Below are 26423 nucleotides of genomic sequence, written 5' to 3' on the forward strand. Positions count from 1 at the left end.
TTCCAGTGTTTTCTGTAGGAGAAAAATACCTCAGTGTGCAATTTTGGTGAGATTATATGGTCACCTGTGTGGCTAGAGAATGTTTAGTTCTTTCCTCAAGCTGTACTTTAACATCTCTTGAATATTGTTTCTCTAACCCCCTTCTTAGAAAATTGACACATATAAAATGGTTTTTACTCTATTAAACCCTAGTGGAAATGAAAACTGCTAGAGTTAATTCAGTAAAAATTAACTGTGTATATTTATTCTATACAGTACGCTGTACCAACCTGTGGAGACTACAAGAGTAGAGAAAAAAGTCTCCATGTTTCAGAAAACCAGAGTCATTCTGGAAGTCCATAATCTCCTAGGGAACACGAACTAAACTATGTGTGTGGGTATATCTAGAACTGAAAGAAGGGTCATATCCTAGGGGATTTCAGAAGAGAGCTCATTAGCCCCTCGGGATGGCAGGGTGGATGGGGAGTGGGACAGAAGTGGAACATTAGGTAAGGCAATTGAGGAGAATCCTTAAGAGGAGCTACAACTGTACACATGTGGCTCTTTAATTTTGAAATTAAATAAAATCTAAAACTCAGTTCCTTGGTCACAGTATCTATGTTTCAAGTGCTTATTAGCCACATGTGGTTAGTGACTCTCATCACAGCAGAGATGTAGAACATTTCCATTATTGCAGAAACTTGGATTGGACAGGATCATCACCCTTTTTCTCACTTCCATGCACTGAAGCTGTTTTTATATTTTTTCTTTGATGAACATACCGTTTAGCTAACGGGAGTAAGATACTTTAGTTAGGATAGCTATTTTAAATTTCTCTAGTGTGTAAAGAGGATTAGAGATTAGTCTGATATCTAAAGCAGTGCAAATTTAAATTGGTGATTTATGAAATACATGGATTAAGGACTTTTCAAGAACTGGTTGTACATTTGTGTTTAAAACATGTTGCTTGAGTTAGAACCTGGCTTTCGCTACCTGCCACATATATGGTATTGACTAACTTGTGCTGTACTGAACTGGCAAAATAGGAATCTCCATGTTGAAGTCCTTTGACCCATGATCAAATCTTTAAAAAAATTTTTAAAAAGTTTTTTTAATTGAGCTGAAATCTGTGTAACATAAAATAAACTATTTTAAAGTGAACATTTCATTGGCATTTAGTGCATTCACGGTGTTGTAAAACTGTCACCTCTGTCTAGTTCCAAAACATTTTCATCACCCCAAAAGGAAACCTGTATCCATCAAGCAGTTACTTCCCATTCCCATTTTCCTTCTAGCTTCTGTCAACCACCAGTTCTGCTTTCTGCCTCTGAATATTTCATGTAAGTGGAATGGTATAACATGTGGCCTTTTGTGTCTGGCTTACTTCACTGTGATCAAATTTAACTAGCAGTTTTAAGACCCAGATTATCATCTGTGTTAAAACACAGGCTGTACTATTGCCTGACTGTCTTCTGGTAAAATCTTTTCACTTCTTGTTTTAAAACCTGTGGTAATATACCTGGTATTACAACCAGTTCATTAATCTTTCTTTATCTAAAACTACAGTATTAGTTTCTCCTTTTAATTTAGGGTATGGTAGTTTTATTCACTTGTATACTCTGATAACTTTCCTACTTAATTAAGATTATTCCTCTGAGTACTGATAGGGGTGTGTTTCTGAACATAGAGATATCAGTAGAAAATATGAAACCGTAATTTCATTCCTTGGGAGGTTTACTTCTCTTTCACTAGCAGATGTGAACCCTGCAGGACTTGAGAAATCAAGCACTAATGGTCATCTGTTTGCTAACCATAAACAAATGACTGGGCCTAGTAGAATCCTAAGCCCAGGATCAATAGTAGCCAGTAAAACCTGGATGTGATGTGTATACAAATAAGACCAGGGTAGAATGAACAAGAAGGGTTTGCGCGCACGCACGCCCGCGTGTTTGTGTGTGTGTGTGAAGCCTGGGTACAACTATACTGAGAAGCTTAAATTTAAGGAACATCTTGCTATATCTGTGATTTTTCTGGTTCATTATTCCAAACACATCAGTTTGCAAATGCTGCTAGCATTGCCATTAAATTCATAATGTCACCCATGGTCTGAATGCATGGAAAGTTTTTTCTGCCATGGGGAAACTGGTCAACTTCGTATTTTGAGGCCCTTTAATAATATCATCATTAGATGTATATTAAGCACTTAATTGCTCTTGGTACTTGATTCTATCTCTGTCAACTTTATAAACTTAAGACAAACATACTATAAAACTAAGATGTTTTGAAAAATAAAACCATGAACAGATTTTGCATTATGCACCCATAAGTACACAATTCCTGTTACCCTTCCAAACCTAATTCAAAGGATCCCCCCCCCCCAGTTTCTTTTAATACCCTAACCACATGGAGTCATCTTAGACCTTTCACTCTTCCTTTCTTCCTACTCCTATCAGACATCGCCTCCTTTATCTTTGCACTTAACCACTCCTCTCTAGTCATACTGCTCCTTTGTCCTGATAGCATTCTTTATTGTAAGTAGTGATGTTGGTCTTTCTGCTTTTTAGTGTCTTTACTTCTCTGGCTCATCCATATACTGCCATAGAATGATCTTCCTAAGTGACACTTGGCACTGTCACTTCTTTCCTCAAAAAAAAAAAAAAAAAAAGTTGCCCCTTACCTTTCAGGGTCAGGAATTACTTTCTTCAACATTTCATGTTCTTTAAGATTGGGCCCAAAACTTTTTGTTGACTTGTGGACGTTAATACTTTCTGGGCACTGATTCTAAGTACGAGTTTTTTTGCAGGTTATGAATTCACTATTCTTTATTACTTGTTGTGCAGGATTCTCCTTTGGTGTCTTTTTGCATCTTGTAGATTTTTAAAGCAAAAGTACTTACATGTTGGAGTATCATTTAGGTTTATCAGATGTAAAAAATAAACTTACATACTGGGCTATCAGTATATATTTCTCATATATCTCTTCAGTGATGTCATAAGATTTACAGTGTGACAGTTGTGCAAACTGGATTGTTGCTTGACCTTAGAATTCTAATATAGGACAAAATTGGCATTATTGTAATTACTTTTTCTGAGATGATGTAAGGGCCTGTATGCATTTCAGATACTTTATATGAATGTCCTTTTTACTTTATTGGTATCAAATAGAATTTATTCAAGGATCTTGATGATAACATGTATGATTATAGAATCTTGGACTTATCATTGCATTCTTGGGCTAGAGCTACTGAGAGAATCAGGAGAAGGAATGTGTATTTGTCAAGCAAAATCTTACTAATTTGATCTGTGCTGGGCTGCAGATTACTCTTATAATGTCTGTAAAGGAAAAGTTTATGAAGCAAATTTAGAGAATAAGCATGCTTTTGCGACTCATTTCAGTTACTGAAAATGTTTTTAAATTGGTAGATATTTTTAGTGGGTTAAATAGACTTGTAGTTTGAAAGCCTGAATTAGTTGCCATTGGTCTGAATTATAGAGGTTTTTGTTTTGTTATTGAACTTCTATTTTTATGGTATTTTAGAAGATGAGTAAAATGGATGTATAGGTCTCAATTTTTAATAGAACTTATTTCTATTAAACAGCATCTGTGGAACCATCTCAAGAGGAACAGTCATTGTGTGAAGGTAATTTTCTATGATGGGACTCTTTGAATATCTAATTGAGAAAACATTAAGTTCTCTATGGTACTAGTACTAGGTACTATTTTGTAAATATATATTATATCTCAATTTCTTGTCTAGGTTCAAATTCAGCTGTTAGCATGGAACTTTCAGAACCTGTTGGTAAGAAATTTTCTGACCATATTAATACAGTAATATGAAACTCTTTCACTCTCAAGATTTAAAGTGCAAATGTAAGTGTTATGATTATTATAATGCCTACATTTAAAACTGACATGGAGTCTTTGCTATTAGGATTTAGAAAGCAAATCTAATTGGACATTAACACTGCCATGATAAATGTGATGGCAAAAGCAGTGAGTAGAGAAATGCTAAAGTCAGTTGGAATAGTTGTACTTGATCCATTTACCTTGAGAAAAACTTCCTTCCTTTGTAACTTTCTTACCCTTAAGGGTTTCATATTTCCAAGGTGATTAATAAAGTTGATGACAAAGTTACATTACTTGCAGAGGAAAAAGAAAAGATTTTTTAAATCTTTTCACACTTTTTAGTATTCTGATTTTGAACTTTCCCTTTTCTCCACTGTCAGGACATCCTGATGCTGGAATAACTGGAACTGTTAAGAATATTAGATCTCCTGTTCATGTGTTTTGTTTGTCCTTTCAAGCTGAAGCTTCATTAAAATAGCAGTCTCTCATAGTGTCTGAGTCAGAGCTCTGATGTCAGCAATGAGGTCAGCTTGTCCATTTCTGTTCTCTTACTTTTGTGCCACTAGACGTTAGGAAATGGAACTGATTATGCAAAGGTCTGTTTCTTGTTTGAAAGCATGTGTGTACAGATGATAAACCTTTTTCAGATTACTAAGCTAAAATGTCTTATTTCAGTAGAAAACGGGGAGACAGAAATGTCCCCAGAAGAATCATGGGAGCACAAAGAAGAAATAAGTGAAGCAGAGCCAGGGGTTGGTTCCTTGGGAGATGGAAGGCCCACAGAGGAAAGTGCCCAGGAGATGATGGAGGAGGAAGAGGAAATACCAAAACCTAAATCTGTGGTTGCACCGCCAGGTGCTCCTAAGAAAGAACATGTAAATGTAGTGTTTATCGGACATGTAGGTAAGTTGCACTCATAAGCAATGGTAAGAAATGACCAGAGTTATTAGGTACATCAAACACAGAACATTTTATTTAGCTACTTGGAGATGTTTAGTGAAATTGTACTGGATTAATCTAAAATGTTTTCATTTTTAACTCAGTAGATTTCTTACTGGCCCAAAATTGCCAACACTTCCAGCGTGGAAGCTGGAAGAAAATAAGCTTCCTTATATTTATATGAAATGCACAACTGGTCTCTAGACTGCTGATGATGACTCAGTAGATTTTGGTATCTGTTAATTAATATCCTAGAAAATGCACCTATATTTTTGCGTGAACTTCAGTTGATTTTGTGGTATTAACTTTACTAGGTAGTGAAATTTTGTGTGTAAGAAATTAATTTGGAGTAGCTTCTGGATGTTATCGTGTTGCTGGTTTAGCACACAAAACCCTATTTAATTTACTCATATATTCTCTTGACAATCTGACTTATGCCAAAAATTGGTAGAAGAAAATAAAGAGTTATATGTCCCCCTTTCTTCTCTTTATCTGCTCTCTGCTTTCCCCTGAATTTGATACAACCGTTCTACATTTTTAGTAGCATGAACTCCTTCGAAATTTGTCAAGGAACACCTGTATTGGCTAAAAGCGAAAAAGACTACCTAAATGTAGTTCACAGGTCTTTGGCTACTTTTGCTCTCTGTTGAGGCTCTCCTTGGGTAGTTTATATTCTATTGCTGCTGCAGAAGCTCAGGGAGCAATCTGTTTAAAAAAAATTCTTTCCTTTTTCACCAGTTAAAGTAGCTCTAAGTCACTGCTATGCTGCAGGGAGTCTTAGCCTCACTTCCCAAGGGGATGATAACTACCCAGAGCTTATGACCCAGATTCCTGTCATTGCAGTTGCTTTTGCGAGCTGTAATTATATATGTTAAATGGACCTTTAGTTGTATTTGTGTATAAAGTGACTATGTTTTGGGTTGGTTTTTTGAGGGTTTTTTGTTTGTTTTTAATACCTATGGTTTGCACATTGTTGATATTGTTACTTTTAGATGCTGGCAAGTCAACCATTGGAGGACAAATAATGTAAGTCTTTTTTTGTTAAATATCTTTTGTTATCACTGTAAGACTCATGGAACATTAATTAAATGTATTTCTAAAAGCTATCTTTTAGATTTGTTAATAAAAACTAATATAGAACCCTAGATTATAAGAATCTTAGTCTGCTTTAAATATAATTTTCTGGGGAATAATGAATCTGAGAGAACTGGTTTTTCCTCATTCATTGACTCCTTAAATTTTTGTGGATTTAATCAAAGACAGGTAGTCTGGCTAATGTGCTGAATAATTTTTTGGCATATATAGAAGGTAACTATGTATGAAAATACCATGGTTGGCTTTTAGTGATATGTTCTAGAATTGAAAAATATTTTAATTAAAATGTCTTTTTAATCCCTCCTAAATTAGACCCATTTCTTTAAGTTACATCATCAGCGGATCTAGAGGGCATATCTTCATTGTCTTGCCTTGTTGAGTAATTTTAATCAGTAATTTGTCAATTCTGAAAATTTCCACAACAGACCCTATTACACATGAATCATTAACTAAGGCTCTGGAAGGAAGTGACAGGCCCGTATGTTGTTATTTTAGGAGAATGTATATTTTTTGCTTATGGGCTGGAATTTTCATTGGCATTTCACTAAGATTCTACAGTCAGAGTGGTTAGAAGTATGCGCTGTAGATGACTCTACAGAGAATGTACAGAGAGGAAAGGGGAACAGGCTTTGGATTGAGTCAAAGGAAGCAGTTAGGTATTACTAAGGAATTATTTAAAAAATTATAATCTCACCTTGACTAATAGTTTTTAAATATTAAATATTGAAATAGTAAGACTTAATTGCTTAGACAACACTGTTGGAATTATTTTCTTTTATATAGTACTTACATTTGCTTTTTTAAAAAAAACTTGTATTCTGAAATAATAGATTTACAGAAAGGTTGCAAAAACTGTACACCATTGTCGTATAACTTATATTCAGCCTACCCTAATGTTAACATTAAATAACCATAGTACAGTCATCACAACTAGGGAGTTAACACTGGTGCAATACTATTCGAGATCTTATTTGAATTTAACCAGTTTTTCCATTAGTGTTGTTTTTCTGTTCTAGAATTCCACATTGCATTTAGTTGTTACGTCTCCTTAATCTCTTCCAACTTGTGACACTTCCTCAGTCTTGTCTTTCATGACTTTTATAATTTGAAGAGTGCTATTCAGTTATTTTATGGTATGTTCTTCAATTTGGGGTTGACTGATGTTTTTAACAATTAGATTGAGGTTATGCATTTTGGACAAGAATATCACGGGAGATATGTTGTTTTATCATAGCATTCTATCAGGGCACACATGATAGCGATATTCAGTGTTTTATTTATTACTGGTGGTATTAGCCATGATTACTTGGTGTTTGCTAGAATTCTCCACTGAAAAGATACTTTTTTGTTCCCCTTTATCTTGGGAGAGTTAATTTGAGGCTGTAAATATCTTTTTCACTGAAACTTTCATGATTTCAGCATCTACCACAGTGGTGCCTTTACTTTAAAGTAGTGTTTTATAGAATTGAAATTCTTCTCAAGAGCTTTAAAGGTTTTAGCTTCACAGCTGAATAATTTGTGAGTAATTAAATGTTTGTTTCTCTTTTCTTGAAATGTTTTCAGGTATTTGACTGGAATGGTTGACAAAAGGACGCTTGAGAAATATGAAAGAGAAGCTAAAGAAAAAAACAGAGAAACTTGGTAAACTTTTATGACACTATAAATTACTTTTAAGAAAACTCTGCTTAATGCTTTTGAGGTCTACTAAGATATAAGTTCATGAGGTCTAAAAATGGTGTCATAACAAAGGAAAAGTTTCCCTTCTAATATGACCCAGTAGATCAGTTCCTGATGACATCATAACTTAACAGAAAAAAATCTGGAAACATCTGAACATCCAGGATAATAACAGGGGACTTGTTGAATAAATTATAAGACATCCATTTATTTGAGTTATTACCTGACCACTAAAATTTCATTTCTAGAACTTACAGTAACCAGGAATAGAACTGATGTCATAGTGGAATTTGAGGAGAAAGCAGGTAACATAATAATACATAGGATATGATCATTAACTATGTGAATAAACTTGAAAGAAAATAGATGAAATTATCGACAGTGGTTGCCTTTGCTTGGTGAAAGGGTCAACTTTTTCATTCTTTCTAACCTTACTTTTTTTGTTTTTGTTTTTGAGTTTAACAAGCTTTATCTAAATAGGACATTGATGGTCTTTTTTTTGAATTGTATTCTGTGATAAGGGGGAAGAAAGCCTACTCAATATAATACTAAAAAATAGGTTACTTTGTAATACAGATGATGAGGTAATCTAAATTAACACCTGCTATTATGGATGGTTTGAACTTATGTAAGTAATTTTTCTATGGCAAAGAAATACTGAAATAATTTTTAGCAAGTAACCATTGCTCCCACGTAGCAGGTTAGTGGTCTTCACTTTTGAGAAATACCTTCAGATAGCCGTGATTTGTATTATACTTTGTGCTAGATGATTATAAAAATGAAATATTAAGGAACTTAGTACCAGTGCCAATATCACCATGAGATAAGTAATAAGTTCCTTTATATTGTCAGCTTGTTATAAATAATGTTTGCTTATAGAATATATAATTATGACTCTGGATATATGTAAAAGATCCAAGCATTTGAATCACAATAATACAAGTTTTAGTCACTTAATTTTCATTTCTACCCAGTCCTGTTCATGATTTAAATGTTGTATGCGGGACATAAAGCTGGATGGCATCAATTATACCTTTAATGGTTGAAGAATATTTTTAAAACTTTCATGTTCTTACCAGTATTATTCTTATTTTAAAATTATTTTAGGTACTTGTCTTGGGCCTTAGACACAAATCAGGAAGAGCGAGACAAGGGTAAAACAGTAGAAGTGGGTCGTGCCTATTTTGAAACAGAAAAGAAGCATTTTACAATTCTAGATGCCCCTGGCCACAAGAGTTTTGTCCCAAATATGATTGGTGGTGCTTCTCAAGCTGATTTGGCTGTACTGGTAAGAAAGATATTTCCAATTCATCTGTGTATTTGTTAGCAGCCCAATATGAAATTTAAATAGTTGAATTTACCTTCTAAAAGCTAGAATTTAGGTTACAGGGAACTGTAATATACATAGTCACAATTTTCGAAATCTTTGTAATTTGATTTAGTCATGAAAATATTTTAGCTTTTCTCTACCATTGCTATTATCTATTAACTGTGTCAGAAGTTAGTGTTCACTGAATGCCAGGCCTACCCATTTTGTACCCAATAAATGTACTGTAGGTACAAAAATGAGTAAGAAATGATGTGTTTTAAGGCCTTTAGTCATTTTGCAATTTGTGTGTGTGTGTGGTCAGTGTATTAGAACTAAATCAAATACATGTTTAAATTGTAAAATATAAAGGCATACTAGATTTTGGAAAATTGGGATTCTGAAGAAACATTTACCAGAACCTTAAGCCATTTAGACATTGTGATGTTCAAAAAGTATATATGTTGTAACTCAGTTACTTCTACTTTCTTGCAAGAAGCTTCTGATAAAACTGAAAAGAAAGATGTTTTATTGCTAGAAGAGTGTACCTGAATGTATAAGAATAAACTTTGATTTCTTGGAATAGGTAATCTCTGCCAGGAAAGGAGAGTTTGAAACTGGATTTGAAAAAGGAGGACAGACAAGAGAACATGCAATGTTGGCAAAGACAGCAGGCGTAAAACACTTAATTGTGCTTATTAATAAGATGGATGATCCAACAGTAAATTGGAGCAACGAGAGGTAAACTTTGGATGTCTTACTGTTTTTTTATAGACATATTAGTGCAATAAAGGATGGTTTTGTTACTGTATGCTTTTTCCCCCCTGGGGTTTTTCTAAACCTTCATTTGTTTAATGATGAAACTTGAGTTCAGTTGCTTTACATTATAATTGAGTTATTTATAAATATTAATAGATATGAAGAATGTAAAGAGAAACTAGTGCCATTTTTGAAAAAAGTTGGCTTCAATCCCAAAAAGGACATTCACTTCATGCCCTGCTCAGGACTGACTGGAGCAAATCTTAAAGAGCAATCAGATTTCTGTCCTTGGTACATGTAAGTAACCTTTTCTTTCTTTTGAAAAAAGTTTGTGTCTTAGTAAGTAATGTAAGAAAATATTGACGTAACCTTGGCATTAAAAATACCATGTCCTTTACTCATTTTTTAATTGGATTGTCATTTTGTTATTGAGTTATAATTCTTTATGCACTGGATATGGATACGAGTCCCTTATCAGATATATGATGTGCAAATATTTTCTCCCATTCTGTGGGCTATCTTAATACTTTCTTGATGGTGTCCTTTGAAGCAGAAAAGTTTTTAATTCTGATGAGGTCTAGTTTATTTACTTTTTCTCTTTTTTTTTTTAACATTTTTTATTGATTTATAATCATTTTACAATGTTGTGTCAAATTCCAGTATTCAGCACAGTTTTTCAGTCATACATGGACATATACACACTGTCACATTTTTTTTTCTGTTAGTTACCGTAACGTTTTGTATAAATTTCCCTGTGCTATACAGTATAATCTTGTTTATTCTACAATTTTGAAATCCCAGTCTATCCCTTCCCACCCTCCGCCCCCCTATTTACTTTTTCTCTTAATTGTGCTTTTGGTGTCATGCCTAGGAACACATTACCTAATCTGGTTACTTTCTTCTAAGCTTGTTATAGTTTTGGCTCTAAGATTTAGGTATGTGTTTCATTTTGGATTAATTTTTTTGTAAGTGAAATCTTATTTACTATTGCTTTGTGAGTGTTTAAACTGGGAAGTGTGAGTCTTTAAATTGTTTGTTTTTTTTCCTCAAGATTGTTTTTGGCTATTCTGGGTCCATTGAAATTCCATATGAACATTAGGATCAGCTTGCAATTTCTGCAAATAGGCAGCTGAGATTTTAATAGGGATTGCATTGAATCTGTAGATCAATTTGGGGGGAGCATTGCTCTCTTGGCAATATTAAGCCTCCCAATCCATATACTGTAGTTTTAAAGTTTTAAATTCATATACTGTAATTTTATAGTATTCTGATTTCAGAGCTGGGAAACTCCATAAAAATTAAGTAATAGAGTGGAGTAATTTTATTACAACATGTGGGCTATTTGCTACAAAATATTTTTCTGAATCTAAGTTTATAGGGAAGCTTTTTATTATACTGAGCTTTTTTTTTTATTTTCTGAGGAATAAGATGAACTGGATAATAAATTGGTTGAATAAGAAGAGTATATGGGAATGAAAATATTGTTATAACCACATTTTTGTATAAAGTTATAGTCATATAACTGCTTAAAATTTTGACATTTATATTGACTCCCTTTAATGGATATTGTTATGTTCTCAGTGGATTACCATTTATTCCATATCTGGATAATTTGCCAAATTTCAACAGATCAGTTGATGGACCAATCAGGCTGCCAATTGTGGATAAGTACAAGGTACCCAAAATGTTTAAAAAATTGGGTTTAATGGGAGGTGATAAATTATTTTGTGTTTTGTTTTAAATTATGAAACAACTTTAATAATTAACATAACATAGGTATCTCTTTTTTTAATGGTTATATATTGTTCAGTGGTATTAGGCCATAATTTAATCAGTAGTTTATTTCAACTGTTTTCCAGTGAGCCAATGATCATATTTTAGAAACCCATACAAGTAAAACTGTTGGACTCAAAGGATTTGTACATTAAAATGATGGACACTGACAAATGGCCTTCCAAAATACTGTGCTAACTTACATTACTGCCAGCAGTATATGAGTGCTGGTTTTACCATAGCCTCACCAACACTGAATGTTAGTCTTTAAAAAAAAAGCTTCAATATTTTTAACTAGATTTTCAACTTCATTTTTAAAGTTACTGCAATATCAATATGTAATATTTTGCCCTTCTCAAATACCTCATTCTTTCATTATCTCCATGATAAATTTCTTGAACAAGCATTTTTCCAATTTTACACAAGAGGGAAAAGACTTAGAGATTTTTCAAAGAACCTGAATGTGAACAAATAAATTGAGATCTTCAAACAAAATTTTACAGTCTCCTGCACCATGCTTTCTTTTTTAATCTGAGTCATACTTATTTATTAGTATCATAATTACACATAATGCTTATGACACAGATATTATAGAGCGATTGTTACCTGTGTTTAAGATTAATCCTAAGCATTCTACCATTTGAGCTAAAGATTTCTTTTATGAATAAGCCCTGCAAGATTTCACTTTGGGTTGCTGAACTGCTATAGAGTAGTAATGAAAATCTGAACCTTGATTTTTTTTTTTTTTTTTAATTTAAATAGGATATGGGCACTGTGGTCCTGGGAAAGCTGGAATCAGGATCTATTTGTAAAGGCCAGCAGCTTGTGATGATGCCAAACAAGGTAAGAATTAGTAATGCTCTTTCTCATTTAGATTTTCTCTTGAAAATATTATCAAGGAGCCAGAACTTTTCAAAATCTTACGAATATCCATTAAAAGAAACTTAATTTTTAAAATCCAGGATTATGTTCTATTAATGTCAAGTACAAAATTTAGTAAAAAAAAAAAGTAGTGTTATTCATTGACAAATGGAGGAGGGACAGTATTAGCACCATATTAGAGTTAAAAGATGCATCACTGTGAGAGCTTCAACTCCATTATTTTACAGGAAGTATACAGAGATCTGATGTGGTTAAGTGACTTGCTTCTGTTAACATGCTGGATTAGTATCGAGCCAGGTTGATGAAAACTTGAGTTTAATCATGATATAATTAGCTTTCTTTTATTTTTTTACATAGTTACATTGGATACTATAAAATAATGTGATCAAGTAATGCCCCTAATTTGAGGAGTTACATTTATCATAAATGGGTCTTCTCTTAACTTTCTACCTTATTGTAATTTCTTCATTATTGGAGAGGGTTTCATTAAATAACATGCAAAATCTCCATGAACTATTCCTTTGTGTTATTTCTGACTGCTCAATTGCTGATAATTGCAGATGACACGTTACTAAGAAACTTACCTGTTTTCCAGAGAGGACCTCTCTAACAACTCCATAGATGTTGTTTATGTAGGAAAATAGGCCTGAATCATCAGAACCTCCAAATAGAGATTTCTGTTAAATTTAACTGAGAATTTCTTTACCATGCTTTTGCCAGGCACAGTGAATTAGAAAAGGTATCTATTGTCAATGTACTGTTCAGGTGTAATTGTAACCTTGCAAATTACACTTTGGGGTTTCTTGATGCCCTATGCATTGGAGACCAGAATATCCTATCATAGTATTTTTTTTTAACTTTTTTTATTGAGTTATAGTCATTTTACAATGTTATGTCAAATTCCAATGTAGAGCACAATTTTTCAGTTATACATAGTATCTTTTTTCTAAGGTAATTAATTATCTCTGCAACCTGAAGGTCAATGATGAATGAAAATAATGGTCAGTTTGAATCCTTGCTATATTCTGTCTACAGAGCAGTCTCAGAAGTCAAGTTTGCTTGTGGAGATGGAAGTCAGACTGGTTGTTGCAGGGGGCTGGGGGAAGAAAAATGAAGAGTGACTGCTTAATGGGTATTGTTTCCTTTTGGGGTGATGAAGATGTTTTGGAACCAGATACTGGTGATGGTTGTACAATACTGTGAATGTACTAGGTTCCACTGCATTGTACAATGTAAAATGGTTAAAGGAGGTAAATTCTATGAGTATTTTATTGTAGTAGAAAGAAAAGTACAGCTTACTGTGGGCAAGTGAACTTAGTGCTGGGCTACAGCTGTAGGCAAGGGGCCTTGCTATACTAGTGCTCTGGGGAAGCTGTCACTTTCTACTCATTACTAAGCGGTAATCCTACAGTTTTTAATCAAGCTGGAAAAACTCAGTTCACTTTAGTCTCCCCGAGTCTCAGTGGAGTAGAATTAAATATTTTAAAAGACATAGACGCCAGACTATTTTACATTAAAAAATTAAGAAGTAGGCAACCTACAGGATGGGGGTAATTAATTGTATATCATAAATCTGGTAAGGGGCTAATACCCATATTATATCAAGAACTCCTACAACTCAACAACAACAGAAAGAAACCATCTGACTAAAAAATGAGCAAAGGACTTAAATAGACATTTCTCCAAAGAAGATGTACAAATGGCCAAAAAATACATGAAAAGATGCTCAGCATCACTAGTCATTAGGGAAATAAAAGTCAAAATTGCAGTGAAATAACCTCACACACACACACCCTGGGTGGCTACTATCAAAAAACAAAACAAAATAACAAATGCTGGCAAGGATGTGGAGAAATTGGAACCTTTGTGGACTGTTGGCAGGAATGTAAAATTGTGTAGTTTCTATACAAAATATACTGGCATTTCCTCAAAAAAATTAAAACCAGAATTATCCAACAGTTCCACATCTGGGTATGCACCTCAAAGAATTGACAGTAGACCTTGAAGAACCAATGTTTATAGCAGCATTATTCACAAAAGCCAAAACATGGAAGCAACCTATAGTGTCCACTGATGGATGAATATGGGAAAACAAAATATGTATACATACAACACAATATTATTCAGCTTAAAAAAGAGGGAAATTCTAACATATGCTACAACATATGTTTTATGAACCTTGAGGGCATTATACTAAGTGAAGTAAGCCAGTCACAAAAACATAAATAATGTATGATTTCACTTATGTGAGTAGTATTATACTTAGAGTAGGCAAAATCCTTGAATCCTTCACAAACTTAAGAATTTGTTGGTCTTAATCTTAATTTTGCATATGGATGGACTAGAGATTAGACTTGTTATATTGTGTTTAGCTATAAAAGTCCGTATTTGGGGAGAGAAATTGTTATGCTATATTATTTGGGCAAAAAGTAGTAAACAATATTTGTTATATATGGTGGAACTGCTAGTGTATCCCATTACTGTAAAGAATTTAGCTAACAAGTCCAGCTGTAGTTTCTGTCAGTTCTTGTAGTGAATTTCAATGGACAGGTATCAATAGGTGGAGCTGCCTTTTGGGAAAGAAAGCCATTACTTGTGTATGTGGGTGGAGGTGGGGTACTATTAAAAGTTCAGCAAGTGACAGTTTACAGAATTCTGGTATGGAATATAATGATTCTGGATTCTCCACCGTTTATCTGCCATCATGAGAAAGTTCATTTTGTCTTGAAGGCTGTTATTTTTTGTTTTGTTTTCTGCCATGTGTTTTAAAAATATGAATTATCTCCAAGGGCAGAAATGGAGAATAAGGGAATACTTGTGGGTATTGTTTTAACACTTTCTTTCCCATCTATATGCTCTTTAAAAAAAAAATTATTATGGCAAAAGACAGGTAAATTTTACCATTAGTGACATTTAGTACATTCATATGTGCAGCCATCACCACTATCTAGTTCCAGAACATTTTTATCATCCCAAAAGGAAACCCTGTACCTGTTAAGGTCAGTATGCTTTTAAAGCTTAGTTGTTTAAACAACTTAGAGAAAAGTACACTCTTTGGATGTTTGGGGATTGACAGGTAATGAAAGCTATGTCTGTTAACTCCTGGAATTTAATAATAATTACATCCATAAAATAAAAATCCAAATGTTAGATTTAATGTTTTAATTTTGAAAAGGCTTAAAAAAAAAGCAAATGCTAGTTTATACTTGTTCTATTTGGAAATTGTTAGGATGTGGTATTAAGAAGATGACAAATTAATCTTTTAACTGACAGTTTGGACTTCAAGGATGTGAATTTTTGTTAAGTTCGTGTCATACGAATGTAATAAGGTTTTATATTCGAAGAAATATTTTCATTAATCAACATCCACAGAAAAATGTGACCTGCAAGTCTACAGCAAACAGATAATTTTCTGTTCTGTAGTGTAGTGAATGTGTCAGAAAGCCTCTAATCTTGGTTTCTTTTTAAGCACAATGTGGAAGTTCTTGGAATCCTTTCCGATGATGTAGAAACTGATTCTGTAGCCCCAGGTGAAAACCTCAAAATCAGACTGAAAGGAATTGAAGAGGAGGAGATTCTTCCAGGATTCATACTTTGTGATCCTAATAATCTTTGTCATTCTGGTCGCACATTTGATGCCCAGGTAAACTAGTTATTGTAGTTGTCATGGTGATCTTTACTGTCTAAATGAAACTAGAATTTAAATGCCTTGTGTCCTGATGATTAGTGACAGGCCATTGTGTGCAGAAGGGGAATTGAAATAAACCATATATATAGATCACAACAGCTGTGATGTATATATCTTATACACATATGGTCTTTAAGATGGTACAGGTACTTGGTAGGTAGTATTTTTTTAAGTTCCCTTTTATTATTTCCTGTTGATAAATATATATTAATACTTATATTTTGCCCAAAGTGTCTTTCACCTTAAGTAGAACAGAACCTAGTTGCCTTGGAAGTCATGGTTTGTCTGCTTATTCAGAGCAAATAACTTTCCAGACAGAAAAACACATTAATTTCTCCATGTCATTAGCAACCTGATCTGCCCAGGAGAATGACAGAGTAAATGATTGGTATAGCTCACAGAGTTTTTGAGTTCTGTTATAAGATATGACTGATCAGGTTAGATTTTGATTCCAGATACAAGGTTGTTAATTTTGGCCCTTGGATATTGGGAAATGGATAAAACTGTAAGTCATATTTAGGAGGAAAAAAAACTAGCATGGGAACAGCAATGATTAACTTAATTCCTTGGTGGGGAGTATAGAGGAAAGGCTTCCCGGAGAAGACAGTCTGCCTGTGTTTTTAAAGTTTGGGTGCTCACCAAGAAGATCTTTAGGGTAAGGATATCAAAGTTCATGCTTAGAGGTGAGGCGGCCTGACCTGTCACTTCTAACACAAAAATAACTTTAAGTTGGTACCCTACTAAGATCATGAGTTAGACATTTGATTATTTTTTACCTAGGGATAAAGATGTGAATTTTTTTGTTTGACAGATAGTGATTATAGAGCACAAATCCATCATCTGCCCAGGTTATAATGCGGTGCTGCATATCCATACCTGTATTGAAGAAGTCGAAATAACAGTGAGTTTTAAGATAATTGGAGTTTTTGTTTGCGTGTTTTAAGGTCATTACACCTTGATAATTTCTGACCAGCAACAGTGATGTATTCTTATTTACACTTCTATTCTTAAAGATTCTTTTATTTGGCATTATTCTGATCTCATCCTTTTTCTTGGATAGGCCTTAATCTGCTTGGTAGACAAAAAATCAGGAGAAAAAAGTAAGACTCGACCCCGTTTTGTGAAACAAGATCAAGTATGCATTGCTCGCTTAAGGACAGCAGGAACCATCTGCCTTGAGACCTTTAAAGACTTCCCTCAGATGGGTCGTTTTACCTTAAGAGATGAGGGTAAGCTTTTAAACTGATGTCTAGCAGTATATCTAAGATGCTTACTAGCTTTGGTAATCTTCATCTGAGTATAGTGTACATTACAAGTTCATAGAAAACTTGGATATAAGTTCTATATTCATATAATAAATGTTTTATGAGTTGAATGAATTGAACAACAGAGACAGAATTGATCATACATTTTAGTAGTAATGCTCTAGATAAAGAATCTTAATTTTGATATTTTGCGAGCAGTGGGTTTTGAGAATCATTTTATTTACTAAATAAGACATTTCTGTAACGAAATCCTTTGTAATATGTGTAATTAAAGCTCATCTTGAAGGGCTTATCCTGTACATCAAGTTTTGCCAAGCAAGCCTCTGAGGTAAACATCACTTTTGTGCTCAGAAGAAATCATTTTAAAATGAAATATGACTAACATTAACCACACTGAAATGGGGAGATAAAAGGGGTACATAGGTATTTTCAAAGGCTTAATATTCATGTTTGTGTGTGTGTGTTTGTGTCCGTTTTTGCCTACCCGAGTGAACTAGAATAGCTATAATTTTTCTGTCTCACAGCCATCAAATATTTTGATATCATGGAAACCAAATGACTTTTATTAAACATTTCTCTGTGGATTGTTAACTTAGATAACTATTTTAAGACTATGGAAGACTTTACGTAAAACTTTATGGTTCAGTTGAAATATAAATGGTCAATTCACATATTCCAGTTCCATTCAGCAGAAATGTCACTGTGTATCTACTGAATGTCAGGAGCTGTGCTAAGCACTGGGAATATGATGAATATGGTCCCTGAGCCTAATTTCAGAGAAATCTGTATAAAGATGGTATCTATTTAAAGTCATTATTTTAAAACTCTTCTTGGTGACAGTGAAAGTGGTTATTGGGTTTGTCCTATTAATATAACAAAATGAGAATTTTAGTTACTGATTAGAACCTGATAAAATCAGGCAGACAGAAGAAATTAATGTAGCAAGAATTTTTAACCCCAGAATTATTTTTTTCTAAAGAGTAGCTTGGCTTTTAGGTTTTTCACAAGACCCCTAATGGGTTTTGTATCTCTTATAATAGGACTTGAAAGCATTTTTTTAACAGCTTTTATTGAGATAATTTATGTACCATGAAATTGACCTGTGTACAGTTCAAGGAGTTTTAGTATGTTCACAGAGGTGTAGTCATTGCTACATTTTAATTTTATAACATTTAGGATATCTAAAAAGGAACCCTAAAACCACAAAGTCACCTTCTATTCCTACCCCTAACCCTAGGCAACTACAAATCTACTTTTTCTGTTTGCCTTTTTTGGACATGCCATATAAAACAGAATCATATACTTTGTGGCATTTAGTGTCTAGTTTATTACACTCAGCATATTTTTGAGGTTCAAACATGTAGTTGCATGTATTGTATATAATTCATTCCTTTTTATTGCCAAATAGTATTCTGTTTTATGGATAGCCACATTCTACTTGTCTAAGTATAGGTTTTTGTTAAAGAAAATCGTATCTTTTCAGCTCCCTTCCACTTAAGACTGCCTAATTGGAAATTATGCCTTTAATGGTAAAGCCAGTAAATTAGTAGCTTACATTTTTAAATAATGATTTAAAATAATGTTTTAATATCTTACATAGCCTTGCTGTTAACTACTGAAAAGGTTTTTTAAAAATTTCATTTCTAGGTAAGACCATTGCAATTGGAAAAGTTCTGAAACTGGTTCCAGAGAAAGACTAAACATTTTCTTGATGACCCTGCACAATACTGTGAGGAAATTTGACTGCAAAAGCCTACTTCACACCACCTTCTTTTATTTTCTGCCCACTGACAAACCTCTCCCCATATTTTGCAAAGACAAAATTCACAGCGAAAGTCCACATTATGTCAGCTTTCTCATATTGAGAGCTCTGCTATGCCACACTGTTGAATTTTTTTCCCAAGATTTTTTTCTTCCCCTCTCAAACTCTGCTTCCTTGGACAGATTTGGCAATAGCTTTCTAAGTGATGTGGACATAATTGCCTACAATAATGAAAACCTACCAGAAATTTTTTTTATTTTTCATTTTCCCTTAGGCATACTTAGCCTTTTTCTCCCCAGGCAGATGATTCTGAGTGTGCGAGTGTGTGTGCACATGTTACAGAGACAACTACCATGTTAATAAAATATTCGATTTGAAACTCTTTTCGGTATTTGAATTGCTTTGGAATAATGTTTTTTATCTGGATGTAACATTGTCACATTAGCTTTTTAACTTTACCAAGTAATTGAATACGTTTTATTACTTGGACTTTTCTAAACTCTTTCCCTATCCACTACTTTAAATGAGGCATTTACAAGCAATGCTCAAGTTTGTATTAAAAGAAAGAATTAGTTTGACCACTTCTTTGCTGGGTGTAATGCATACTATACAGAATCTTTATGCAGCTGTGACACTGCTTTATTAGGTCTATCAGTTATTTTCTGTCAATTTATATTTTAACATGATTTATTAAACACAGTAAGTGGTTTCAAAATACAAGAAAAGCATACTGTAGTTTTTATAAGTATAAAGCATAATGAAATTGTACCCCTACAAAAAATTACATAAACTTGTTAAATTAATGGAATTTACAATAAAGAAAGCATGTTGAGATACGGCAAAAATGCCTCCTTTAGTATTTATAAGAGCTGCATGCATCTAGTATGAAAACCGTATCAACTGCAAGTGCCAGTTCTACAAATTACTTGGTTTACTATTTTTATCATTAATTTTAAAGGTTGGATAACCCTTGCTGGTTAAAAGCTAAATCTCATCCAGCAATTAAATGGACACATATTTAGAACCATCAGAATCTGCACAGACTAAAGTTAACTGATTAAGTAGAATCAAGCACAGTGTAAGTTTTTCTCAATTACTTAAAATTGACTGTTTTCTTAAATACAGAGCTGAAATTGGCTAAATTATGACTTGGATGAACCACAATGTAACATTGGGGGTTTTTAGATTGAAGGCTGACTTTCAGCTGTGACTGTCATGACTTTGAAATTTTTAATAAGAATAAATGGGAACTGGAAGGGACAACTTCTGGGTTATTGGAACCTCCCTTGATTTTGAGTGTTGCCATTTGTCAAAGACTTGGCCTCTTTTAGACTGGTTTATCTAAGTAAGATACTTTGTTAATTGTGTACTTAATGATATGTCCCTTCCCTGTAATCCTCCACCCCAGAAAAGAAAAGCCTAGGCAGACTATTTCTAGTCACAAAACATAAAAATTAATCTAATCCTGTTTTGTTACTATAGACTTCCTGTTCATTTCATGAATGAGGCTACATCTTATGGACAGAGCATAGCTACTGTCCTGCAGTTTCCCGTAACTATACTCATGGCTATTAGAGTGCATGAAAGCTAAATAAATTTTATTAAGTCTGCAAGTCTCTGGGCTTTTATTTTTCTGGGATATGTAGGAGCTTTAAACATTACATAATAACTCTTTTTGCACTTCCAAGTTAATAAGAAGACTAGTAATTGCTTGGATTTTAATTAATCTTTAAAAGCTCAAGAGTCATTTAAATTATTTCCAGATACAGATTTCCATTTTTAAAAATCAGTTATGTCTGCCCTTAAAACATTTACACTTTTAGAATATTATGTGCATGTTGCCAAGACTCAAGTAAAACAACATGGATATCCACTGTGAAGGGCCTACCTCTAAAAAATAAAAGAGAATAAATATAAGTGTAATTATGAAATAAAAATTTCAATGGATTCTTGCACATTTATGCAAATAATTAGATTATTTAGAAGAAACCTCACTGTAAATTAACCAATACCATACATTTTGTGAGCTCTGAAGTTCTCTGGGAAGAATGCTCACTTAAAGCTGACGCATTTTAAACTCCTCGTTACACTGCCTAGTTACTTGGATGGGGAAATGAAATGTCTGAAGTTAACTAGTAGTGTATGGAGACGTGGGACCTTTAAAAAGCAATACAGATTCCTATGCTGTCATTTTGTCTTCTGAGAGTGCAAGTGTGTTTATATTGTTGATTGTAATGCAAAAATAGGGTAATTGGCTGCAGATTAGGATATTATAGACCTAAAGTTTTTTTCTCTTATCTTTAGCATAGATATGTTGGAATCACAGTTTTCTTTGTTTCTTTTTACATTAATGATGTTCTTTATACAGCTTTCATGTTAGATTATTTAATTATAGTTTTTTTAAATTAATGAAGTGAATTTAAGAAAGATCGAAATAAACATCTAAGTAATTGCCATTTTAAACCCAAATATTTCTAACTGTGTGGGAGAGGAGAAAATATAGCATCTATTTCTTGTTTTTAATTTGCAAATAAGACTTACCCAATGAGAATGTGTAAAATCAAATCAGAAGAGTTGGACTTGAGTATAGAATGCCATGAAATTAAGTGACAAATAGTAAAGTGTTCTTGAATAATTAAGCCCACGTATATTTGTTTTGAATTGAAAATCTTGAAATATGTGATAACTGAATGTAAAAACTTTGTAAACGAATACAAGTTGTTCACTGTAACGAGCTAATTCATACTTGTCTGCTAGTTACATAAACTGCAAGAACTGCTTTTACAATATGGGATGGACTTTGAAATGTGATGCAAGTGAACATTACTGGCATCCTCAGCTCAAGTGCTGCAGATATTCTGGGTCATACTTTACCAGCAGCAGTTTTGCAACCTAAGCAAAAAGTGAACTTAAAGTCAAAACCTGCTTCCATGAAGAACTTTTGAAAAACATCAGCCAAACTGCCTGGCAATCTTCAGAAACATTAGTTATGACTGAAATTACCCCATGGTCTTGGATGGCTATTCCACATGACAGCACTCTAGCACCTTTCCTCACTGGTATGGACTCCCTCCTGGGCCGCTGCTTCATGGATGACAGCTTCATTGCTTTGGGTAGGGATTTAAGGTAGTCGAGGGACAGTTTTTATTACAGCTCTTAACATCAGGCAACTTTCAACTTTTAAAAAAAAAACCCTTTGTGAAAATTTGGTAACAGCACTATAGCTCTGTTTATAGGACGATTTTAAATGTTCAGTGTTGATCTATCTTACAGAATAAACTGTGCCATTAATCCTCTCACAGACCTATGTAAGGTAGATAGCAATCAACAGAATTTAGGGGACCATTTTCTGTCTCCAAACAATATGGCTTATATTTCCTCCAGCTAATTTTTCAGTGATTCTAGCAGATGTCATCTAATACATTTATGATCTTGTTTCTTTATCTAGAGATCTTGCCATGGCAGCAACTTGTTAAATAAATAAATGTAATTACACATGCACAATTCAAAGACTTAGTAGATTTAAATTTAGCAGTCAGTTGGTTAAATTAGATTTCATAGTAAATGGAATAGGAAGTGTTTCTATTTTCCTGTAGTCTTGGATTCCATTTGAACCAGTTTACTGCTGAATTTTAGATAGGGTAGATTTGGTTCAACTTCTGATGGTTTTGGCTCTAGGATATTCTTGAGTTTCCATATCCTAGGACATACTGAGTCTTCCCTTTAGTAAATACTTTTCACATACCTCTAATCCTATGCTTCCTTGAAACAATAATGTGCTAGCTGAGTTGCTCACTAAGGAAATGTTATAAGGGCCTGAAGGTGTGGGAGTGTTGGAGTGTTCTCTACAATAAGGGAGAAACAGATAGGCACCATGTCTGATTAGGCAGAAAATTAGACAGGATTTCTTAAGCGACTCTTGGAATGGTAGTTGTCTTTTCTGCCATGTCACACATGCCACTGCCCTTTAGTACTTAACATGGAAACCTCAGGTTTGTGGACAGCAAAGGTAGAGTGACATTTTGTGCTTCCTGAGGCTCCCCTCTGCCAACATTAGCTCAGTGCTTCAGATGTCAGCCCAAGTCCCTACTACCTCTTTCTGCTGCCCGGGAAGAGAGTTTGTGCTGGAGCTGGAGCTCCTGCACTCCTCAGGTGATCATCCACATGCATTAGCTGAAACAGGTCTGAGCCCAGTAGGTCTGCATTTTAAGCATTCAGATGGGGCTCTCAGAAACTGACCCATCTCTTCGTTAAACTACTTTCTTCTCTTTGTTCTAAAGGAAACGTGGATCTCTCTCAGGCCAGGATTTAGTGACTAGTTTTCACTAGACAGCAGGTTAATACCTAGCTCTCATTTTTTTAAAAGCAGAATTAAAGGGAACTGATTAGGTTTGCTGGATTTTAAACCTAATTCCAAAGCATGGCAGAATGCTCTAGGTAGGAATTATGGGAACCCAAGGTAAAGAAACCTTTCTCTTATGATTCGTAGCTACCTACTGTGCCTGACTTGGTGCCTGTGTGAGGATTAAGCCCCTAGTCTGCTCTTGGAATTATTCAAATGACTGAAGTTTAAAAAATTTGCTTTTGTAATAACAATAAAAATTGTCATCTTCCCTTTTGAAGGATTTGTCTGTTTATTATCACCTGTATTGTATCATACCCTGAGTGTGTCTGTTTTCTCCATAGTCTATCTGTTTTCTCTGTAGTCCTCAATGTCATGTTTGGGTATCAAACCACACAGACACTGTACTGCAGTGTGTAGAACACTGACAGTAGAGAATGGCACATGGAGCCAGTTTCAGATACACAAGTTCTTTCTGTCAGTGCATCTTAAAGCAGAAAAATTGCATCAATACCTTGGATGCTGTAGCTTTGTAATTAAGAACTACGTATCTCCCAATCTAGAATAAATGATAGCCAAATTACAATGAAATAAATTTTAAAGTTTTCTGAATTTAAAAGGACAAATAAAAAATCAACTAGTCTCTGGCCATGTGAAAAAACAGGTTACAGGAAGTATTTTTATTTTACCTCTAGTGACAAGGTTGTCTATTTTCAATTTTGAAGCTAGATGAAGAATTTGAAAAATCATATACTGTCATGGCATATTTTTTTATTCTTTATATTTAATCTGTCCTCTAAATTCAACATATTAATCTTACAAGTGCAATTTTTCTTGTAATCGTGAGTATCTCTTTCCCTTAAATTCTCGCTGAAGGCATCGTGCACCCAATTACTTGCGTGAAATATTTTCCTGTTTTCTACTAGAAATAAGGGATTACGTAAAACAAGGAAACAAATCCTGTAGCTGACAAGCATCCTTTCTGTATTCTAATTACTATTTGTGATATGATCCTTTTGTTAAAAATCAGGCAAAAATTCTCCTTCTCAGTATGCACTCAGTATAACATATTGTGGCAACTATAGATAAAAAACAGTATATTTCAGATTTAAAACTAGTGCTCACCAATGGCTAACTCATGTCTTAATAAATAGCAGGCATAGATATTTAAGAAAGGATAAAATTGCTTGAAATTTCACTGAACATGAGTGGTTTCAAATACAGTAGATCAAGAATGAGAATTTTTTTTTTAATTTGACTGAATTAAAAGGTCACTCTTGACGTTAGAGGGAACAGGACTAGTATAAGTGGAACTAAGGAGTTAGGAGAAATTTGAAAGCACTTTAAATCACTTAACTACAAAAGGACCAAAAAAAGGCTGGAGTAGGGGAAGGAAAAGCAGCATGGCGCTATATCTTAAGAACACACATGAAGCTACTGGAGAAGGAGAAAAGGAAGATAACAGAATAGGAGAAGGAAAGTTAGGAGTAAAGCCTTAGGAAGGCAGGAAGGGATTCACAGATTCAGCGTCTGCTCACCTCATGCCAGGCAGATCCTGTGTGTACCCAAGATAACTCAACCCCAGTTCAGGTCTGCAAAGAACTCAATCTAGGACATAGAGGAAACAAAGTAGTTGACAATTATTAAATTATCACAGCAAGGTGAAACACTAATTTTAGAGAACTCCTCTTACTATTGCTATTCTTTCAGTTTTGAAGCAATCTGAGTTCATGTGGCATCTTATACCATTTATCACATCCTGCCTTGCACACCTTATTTTGCCCTGTTAAGTTGTGAACCGATTGGTGGTAAGCATTATACATGAATTGGGCCCTAGGGATTGAAAGTGAATAGGATAAGGCCATAGAGGGTCAATCTTTGAGGAAACCAAAAATGCTAACAAGTAATTCAATAGATGCTACATGGAGAGATGAGCAAGTGCTATTATATATATTACCCTTGAGATTAAAGAGAATTGGCAATATAAAAAATCCTCTGGGACACAAAAGTATTTTCACTTATTTCATTAGCCTTAATGGTAAAAGTTTAAAATGTTCTGTTTTCTTCCATCACTCACATTCCTCATAATCTTTTCACTGTAGTTGCTTTCTGTAATGTCACCGTGACCTAACTTCTCAACAAATGGCCTTTTAGAAGTTCGTCAGTACTTGATGGTATTAACACATCCTCATATCTCCATTCCTAAGCACCCTCTTGGTTTTCTTTTACATCCTCAACTATTTCTCTCTTTTGCAGGCGCTCTTTCCTCCTGTCCCCTAATTGAGGGTTTCTCCACAGCCCTATTCTTCCTCTATACTTCTTTTTACAATCTCATTTATTTCCAGTTTTAACCATCACTTCCATGACTTCCCACATTTCCTTCTTTGGTTCAGGAACTTTCTCCTCCACGTTCCAGATCCACACAAATGTACCCCTGGAATTTCACACTCAAAATACTGAAAAAGAATCTCATATTTTCTCTTTCCAAATCTATTGCTCCTCCTGCTCTCCCAAGTTCTATTAACAAAACCACTCATTTGCCCAGTTATTCAGAATTTTGGAGTAATCTGAATTTCCCTCCTTGTTTATCCAATCTTTGTTCAAGTCTTATACAGCATGCTGTAAGATATGAAGACAGTGGAAACTGCAGAGTTGAAACCAGGATCTACAGACTGAATGGGGTGAGTGGCAGTGTATGAAGTTAAGGAGGTAATAAGAGAGAGAGCAGATGAAGAATGCCTAACATGTTGAGGATGACCATATAATTTATTTTTCAAACTGGGACACTTTTTTCCAGGACAAATGCAGAACCAGATATAGGATACCAGACAACAGATGCACACTTGGATATATATAAGGTAAATTAAGGAATCTGTACCTCATCCTAATGACAATGATAATGCAATGAAGGTGGTTAAGCTTGATCGTTTGATAGGATCACATTTGTACTTTACAAAAATGACTCCCATTGAAAGGCAGAGAATGGACTATAAGATGCAAAACTAGAGGTAGGAAGACAACTTAGGAGGCTCCTGCAATAGTCCAGGGAAAAAAAATAATGATAGCTTGCATCACAAGTTAGAAGGGATAAAAAAGACTGGATAAATGCA

At 34.2% G+C, this 26423-nt stretch overlaps 2 protein-coding genes across 5 annotated transcripts in view; one reads left to right on the forward strand and one right to left on the reverse strand.

Annotated features, from left to right (window-relative positions):
• Nucleotides 1-23593, forward strand: part of GSPT1 (G1 to S phase transition 1) — a 30953-nt gene extending 7360 nt beyond the window's left edge. For 2 of the 3 annotated variants that reach the window (XM_031433269.2, XM_031433267.2), the window contains exons 2-15: nucleotides 3578-3619; nucleotides 3737-3778; nucleotides 4501-4728; nucleotides 5757-5790; nucleotides 7423-7500; nucleotides 8644-8824; nucleotides 9429-9583; nucleotides 9758-9898; nucleotides 11183-11276; nucleotides 12137-12217; nucleotides 15726-15899; nucleotides 16756-16845; nucleotides 17005-17173; nucleotides 18857-23593. In XM_031433269.2, coding sequence (XP_031289129.1) covers nucleotides 3757-3778; nucleotides 4501-4728; nucleotides 5757-5790; nucleotides 7423-7500; nucleotides 8644-8824; nucleotides 9429-9583; nucleotides 9758-9898; nucleotides 11183-11276; nucleotides 12137-12217; nucleotides 15726-15899; nucleotides 16756-16845; nucleotides 17005-17173; nucleotides 18857-18909 — 1500 coding nt within the window. In that variant the 5' untranslated portion in view covers nucleotides 3578-3619; nucleotides 3737-3756 and the 3' untranslated portion in view covers nucleotides 18910-23593. The remainder of the gene's footprint in view (nucleotides 1-3577; nucleotides 3620-3736; nucleotides 3779-4500; nucleotides 4729-5756; nucleotides 5791-7422; nucleotides 7501-8643; nucleotides 8825-9428; nucleotides 9584-9757; nucleotides 9899-11182; nucleotides 11277-12136; nucleotides 12218-15725; nucleotides 15900-16755; nucleotides 16846-17004; nucleotides 17174-18856) is intronic. The other variant, XM_031433268.2, reaches the window with a different exon arrangement.
• SNX29 (sorting nexin 29) overlaps nucleotides 1-26423 on the reverse strand; it is a 591891-nt gene that overhangs the window by 563276 nt on the left and 2192 nt on the right. For both annotated transcript variants that reach the window (XM_064478172.1, XM_010980034.3), the window contains exon 2: nucleotides 24852-24921. The gene's annotated coding sequence lies outside the window, so the exon portion shown is untranslated. The remainder of the gene's footprint in view (nucleotides 1-24851; nucleotides 24922-26423) is intronic.

Source organism: Camelus dromedarius, chromosome 24 (assembly GCF_036321535.1).
Source record: "Camelus dromedarius isolate mCamDro1 chromosome 24, mCamDro1.pat, whole genome shotgun sequence".
NCBI lineage: Eukaryota > Metazoa > Chordata > Mammalia > Artiodactyla > Camelidae > Camelus > Camelus dromedarius.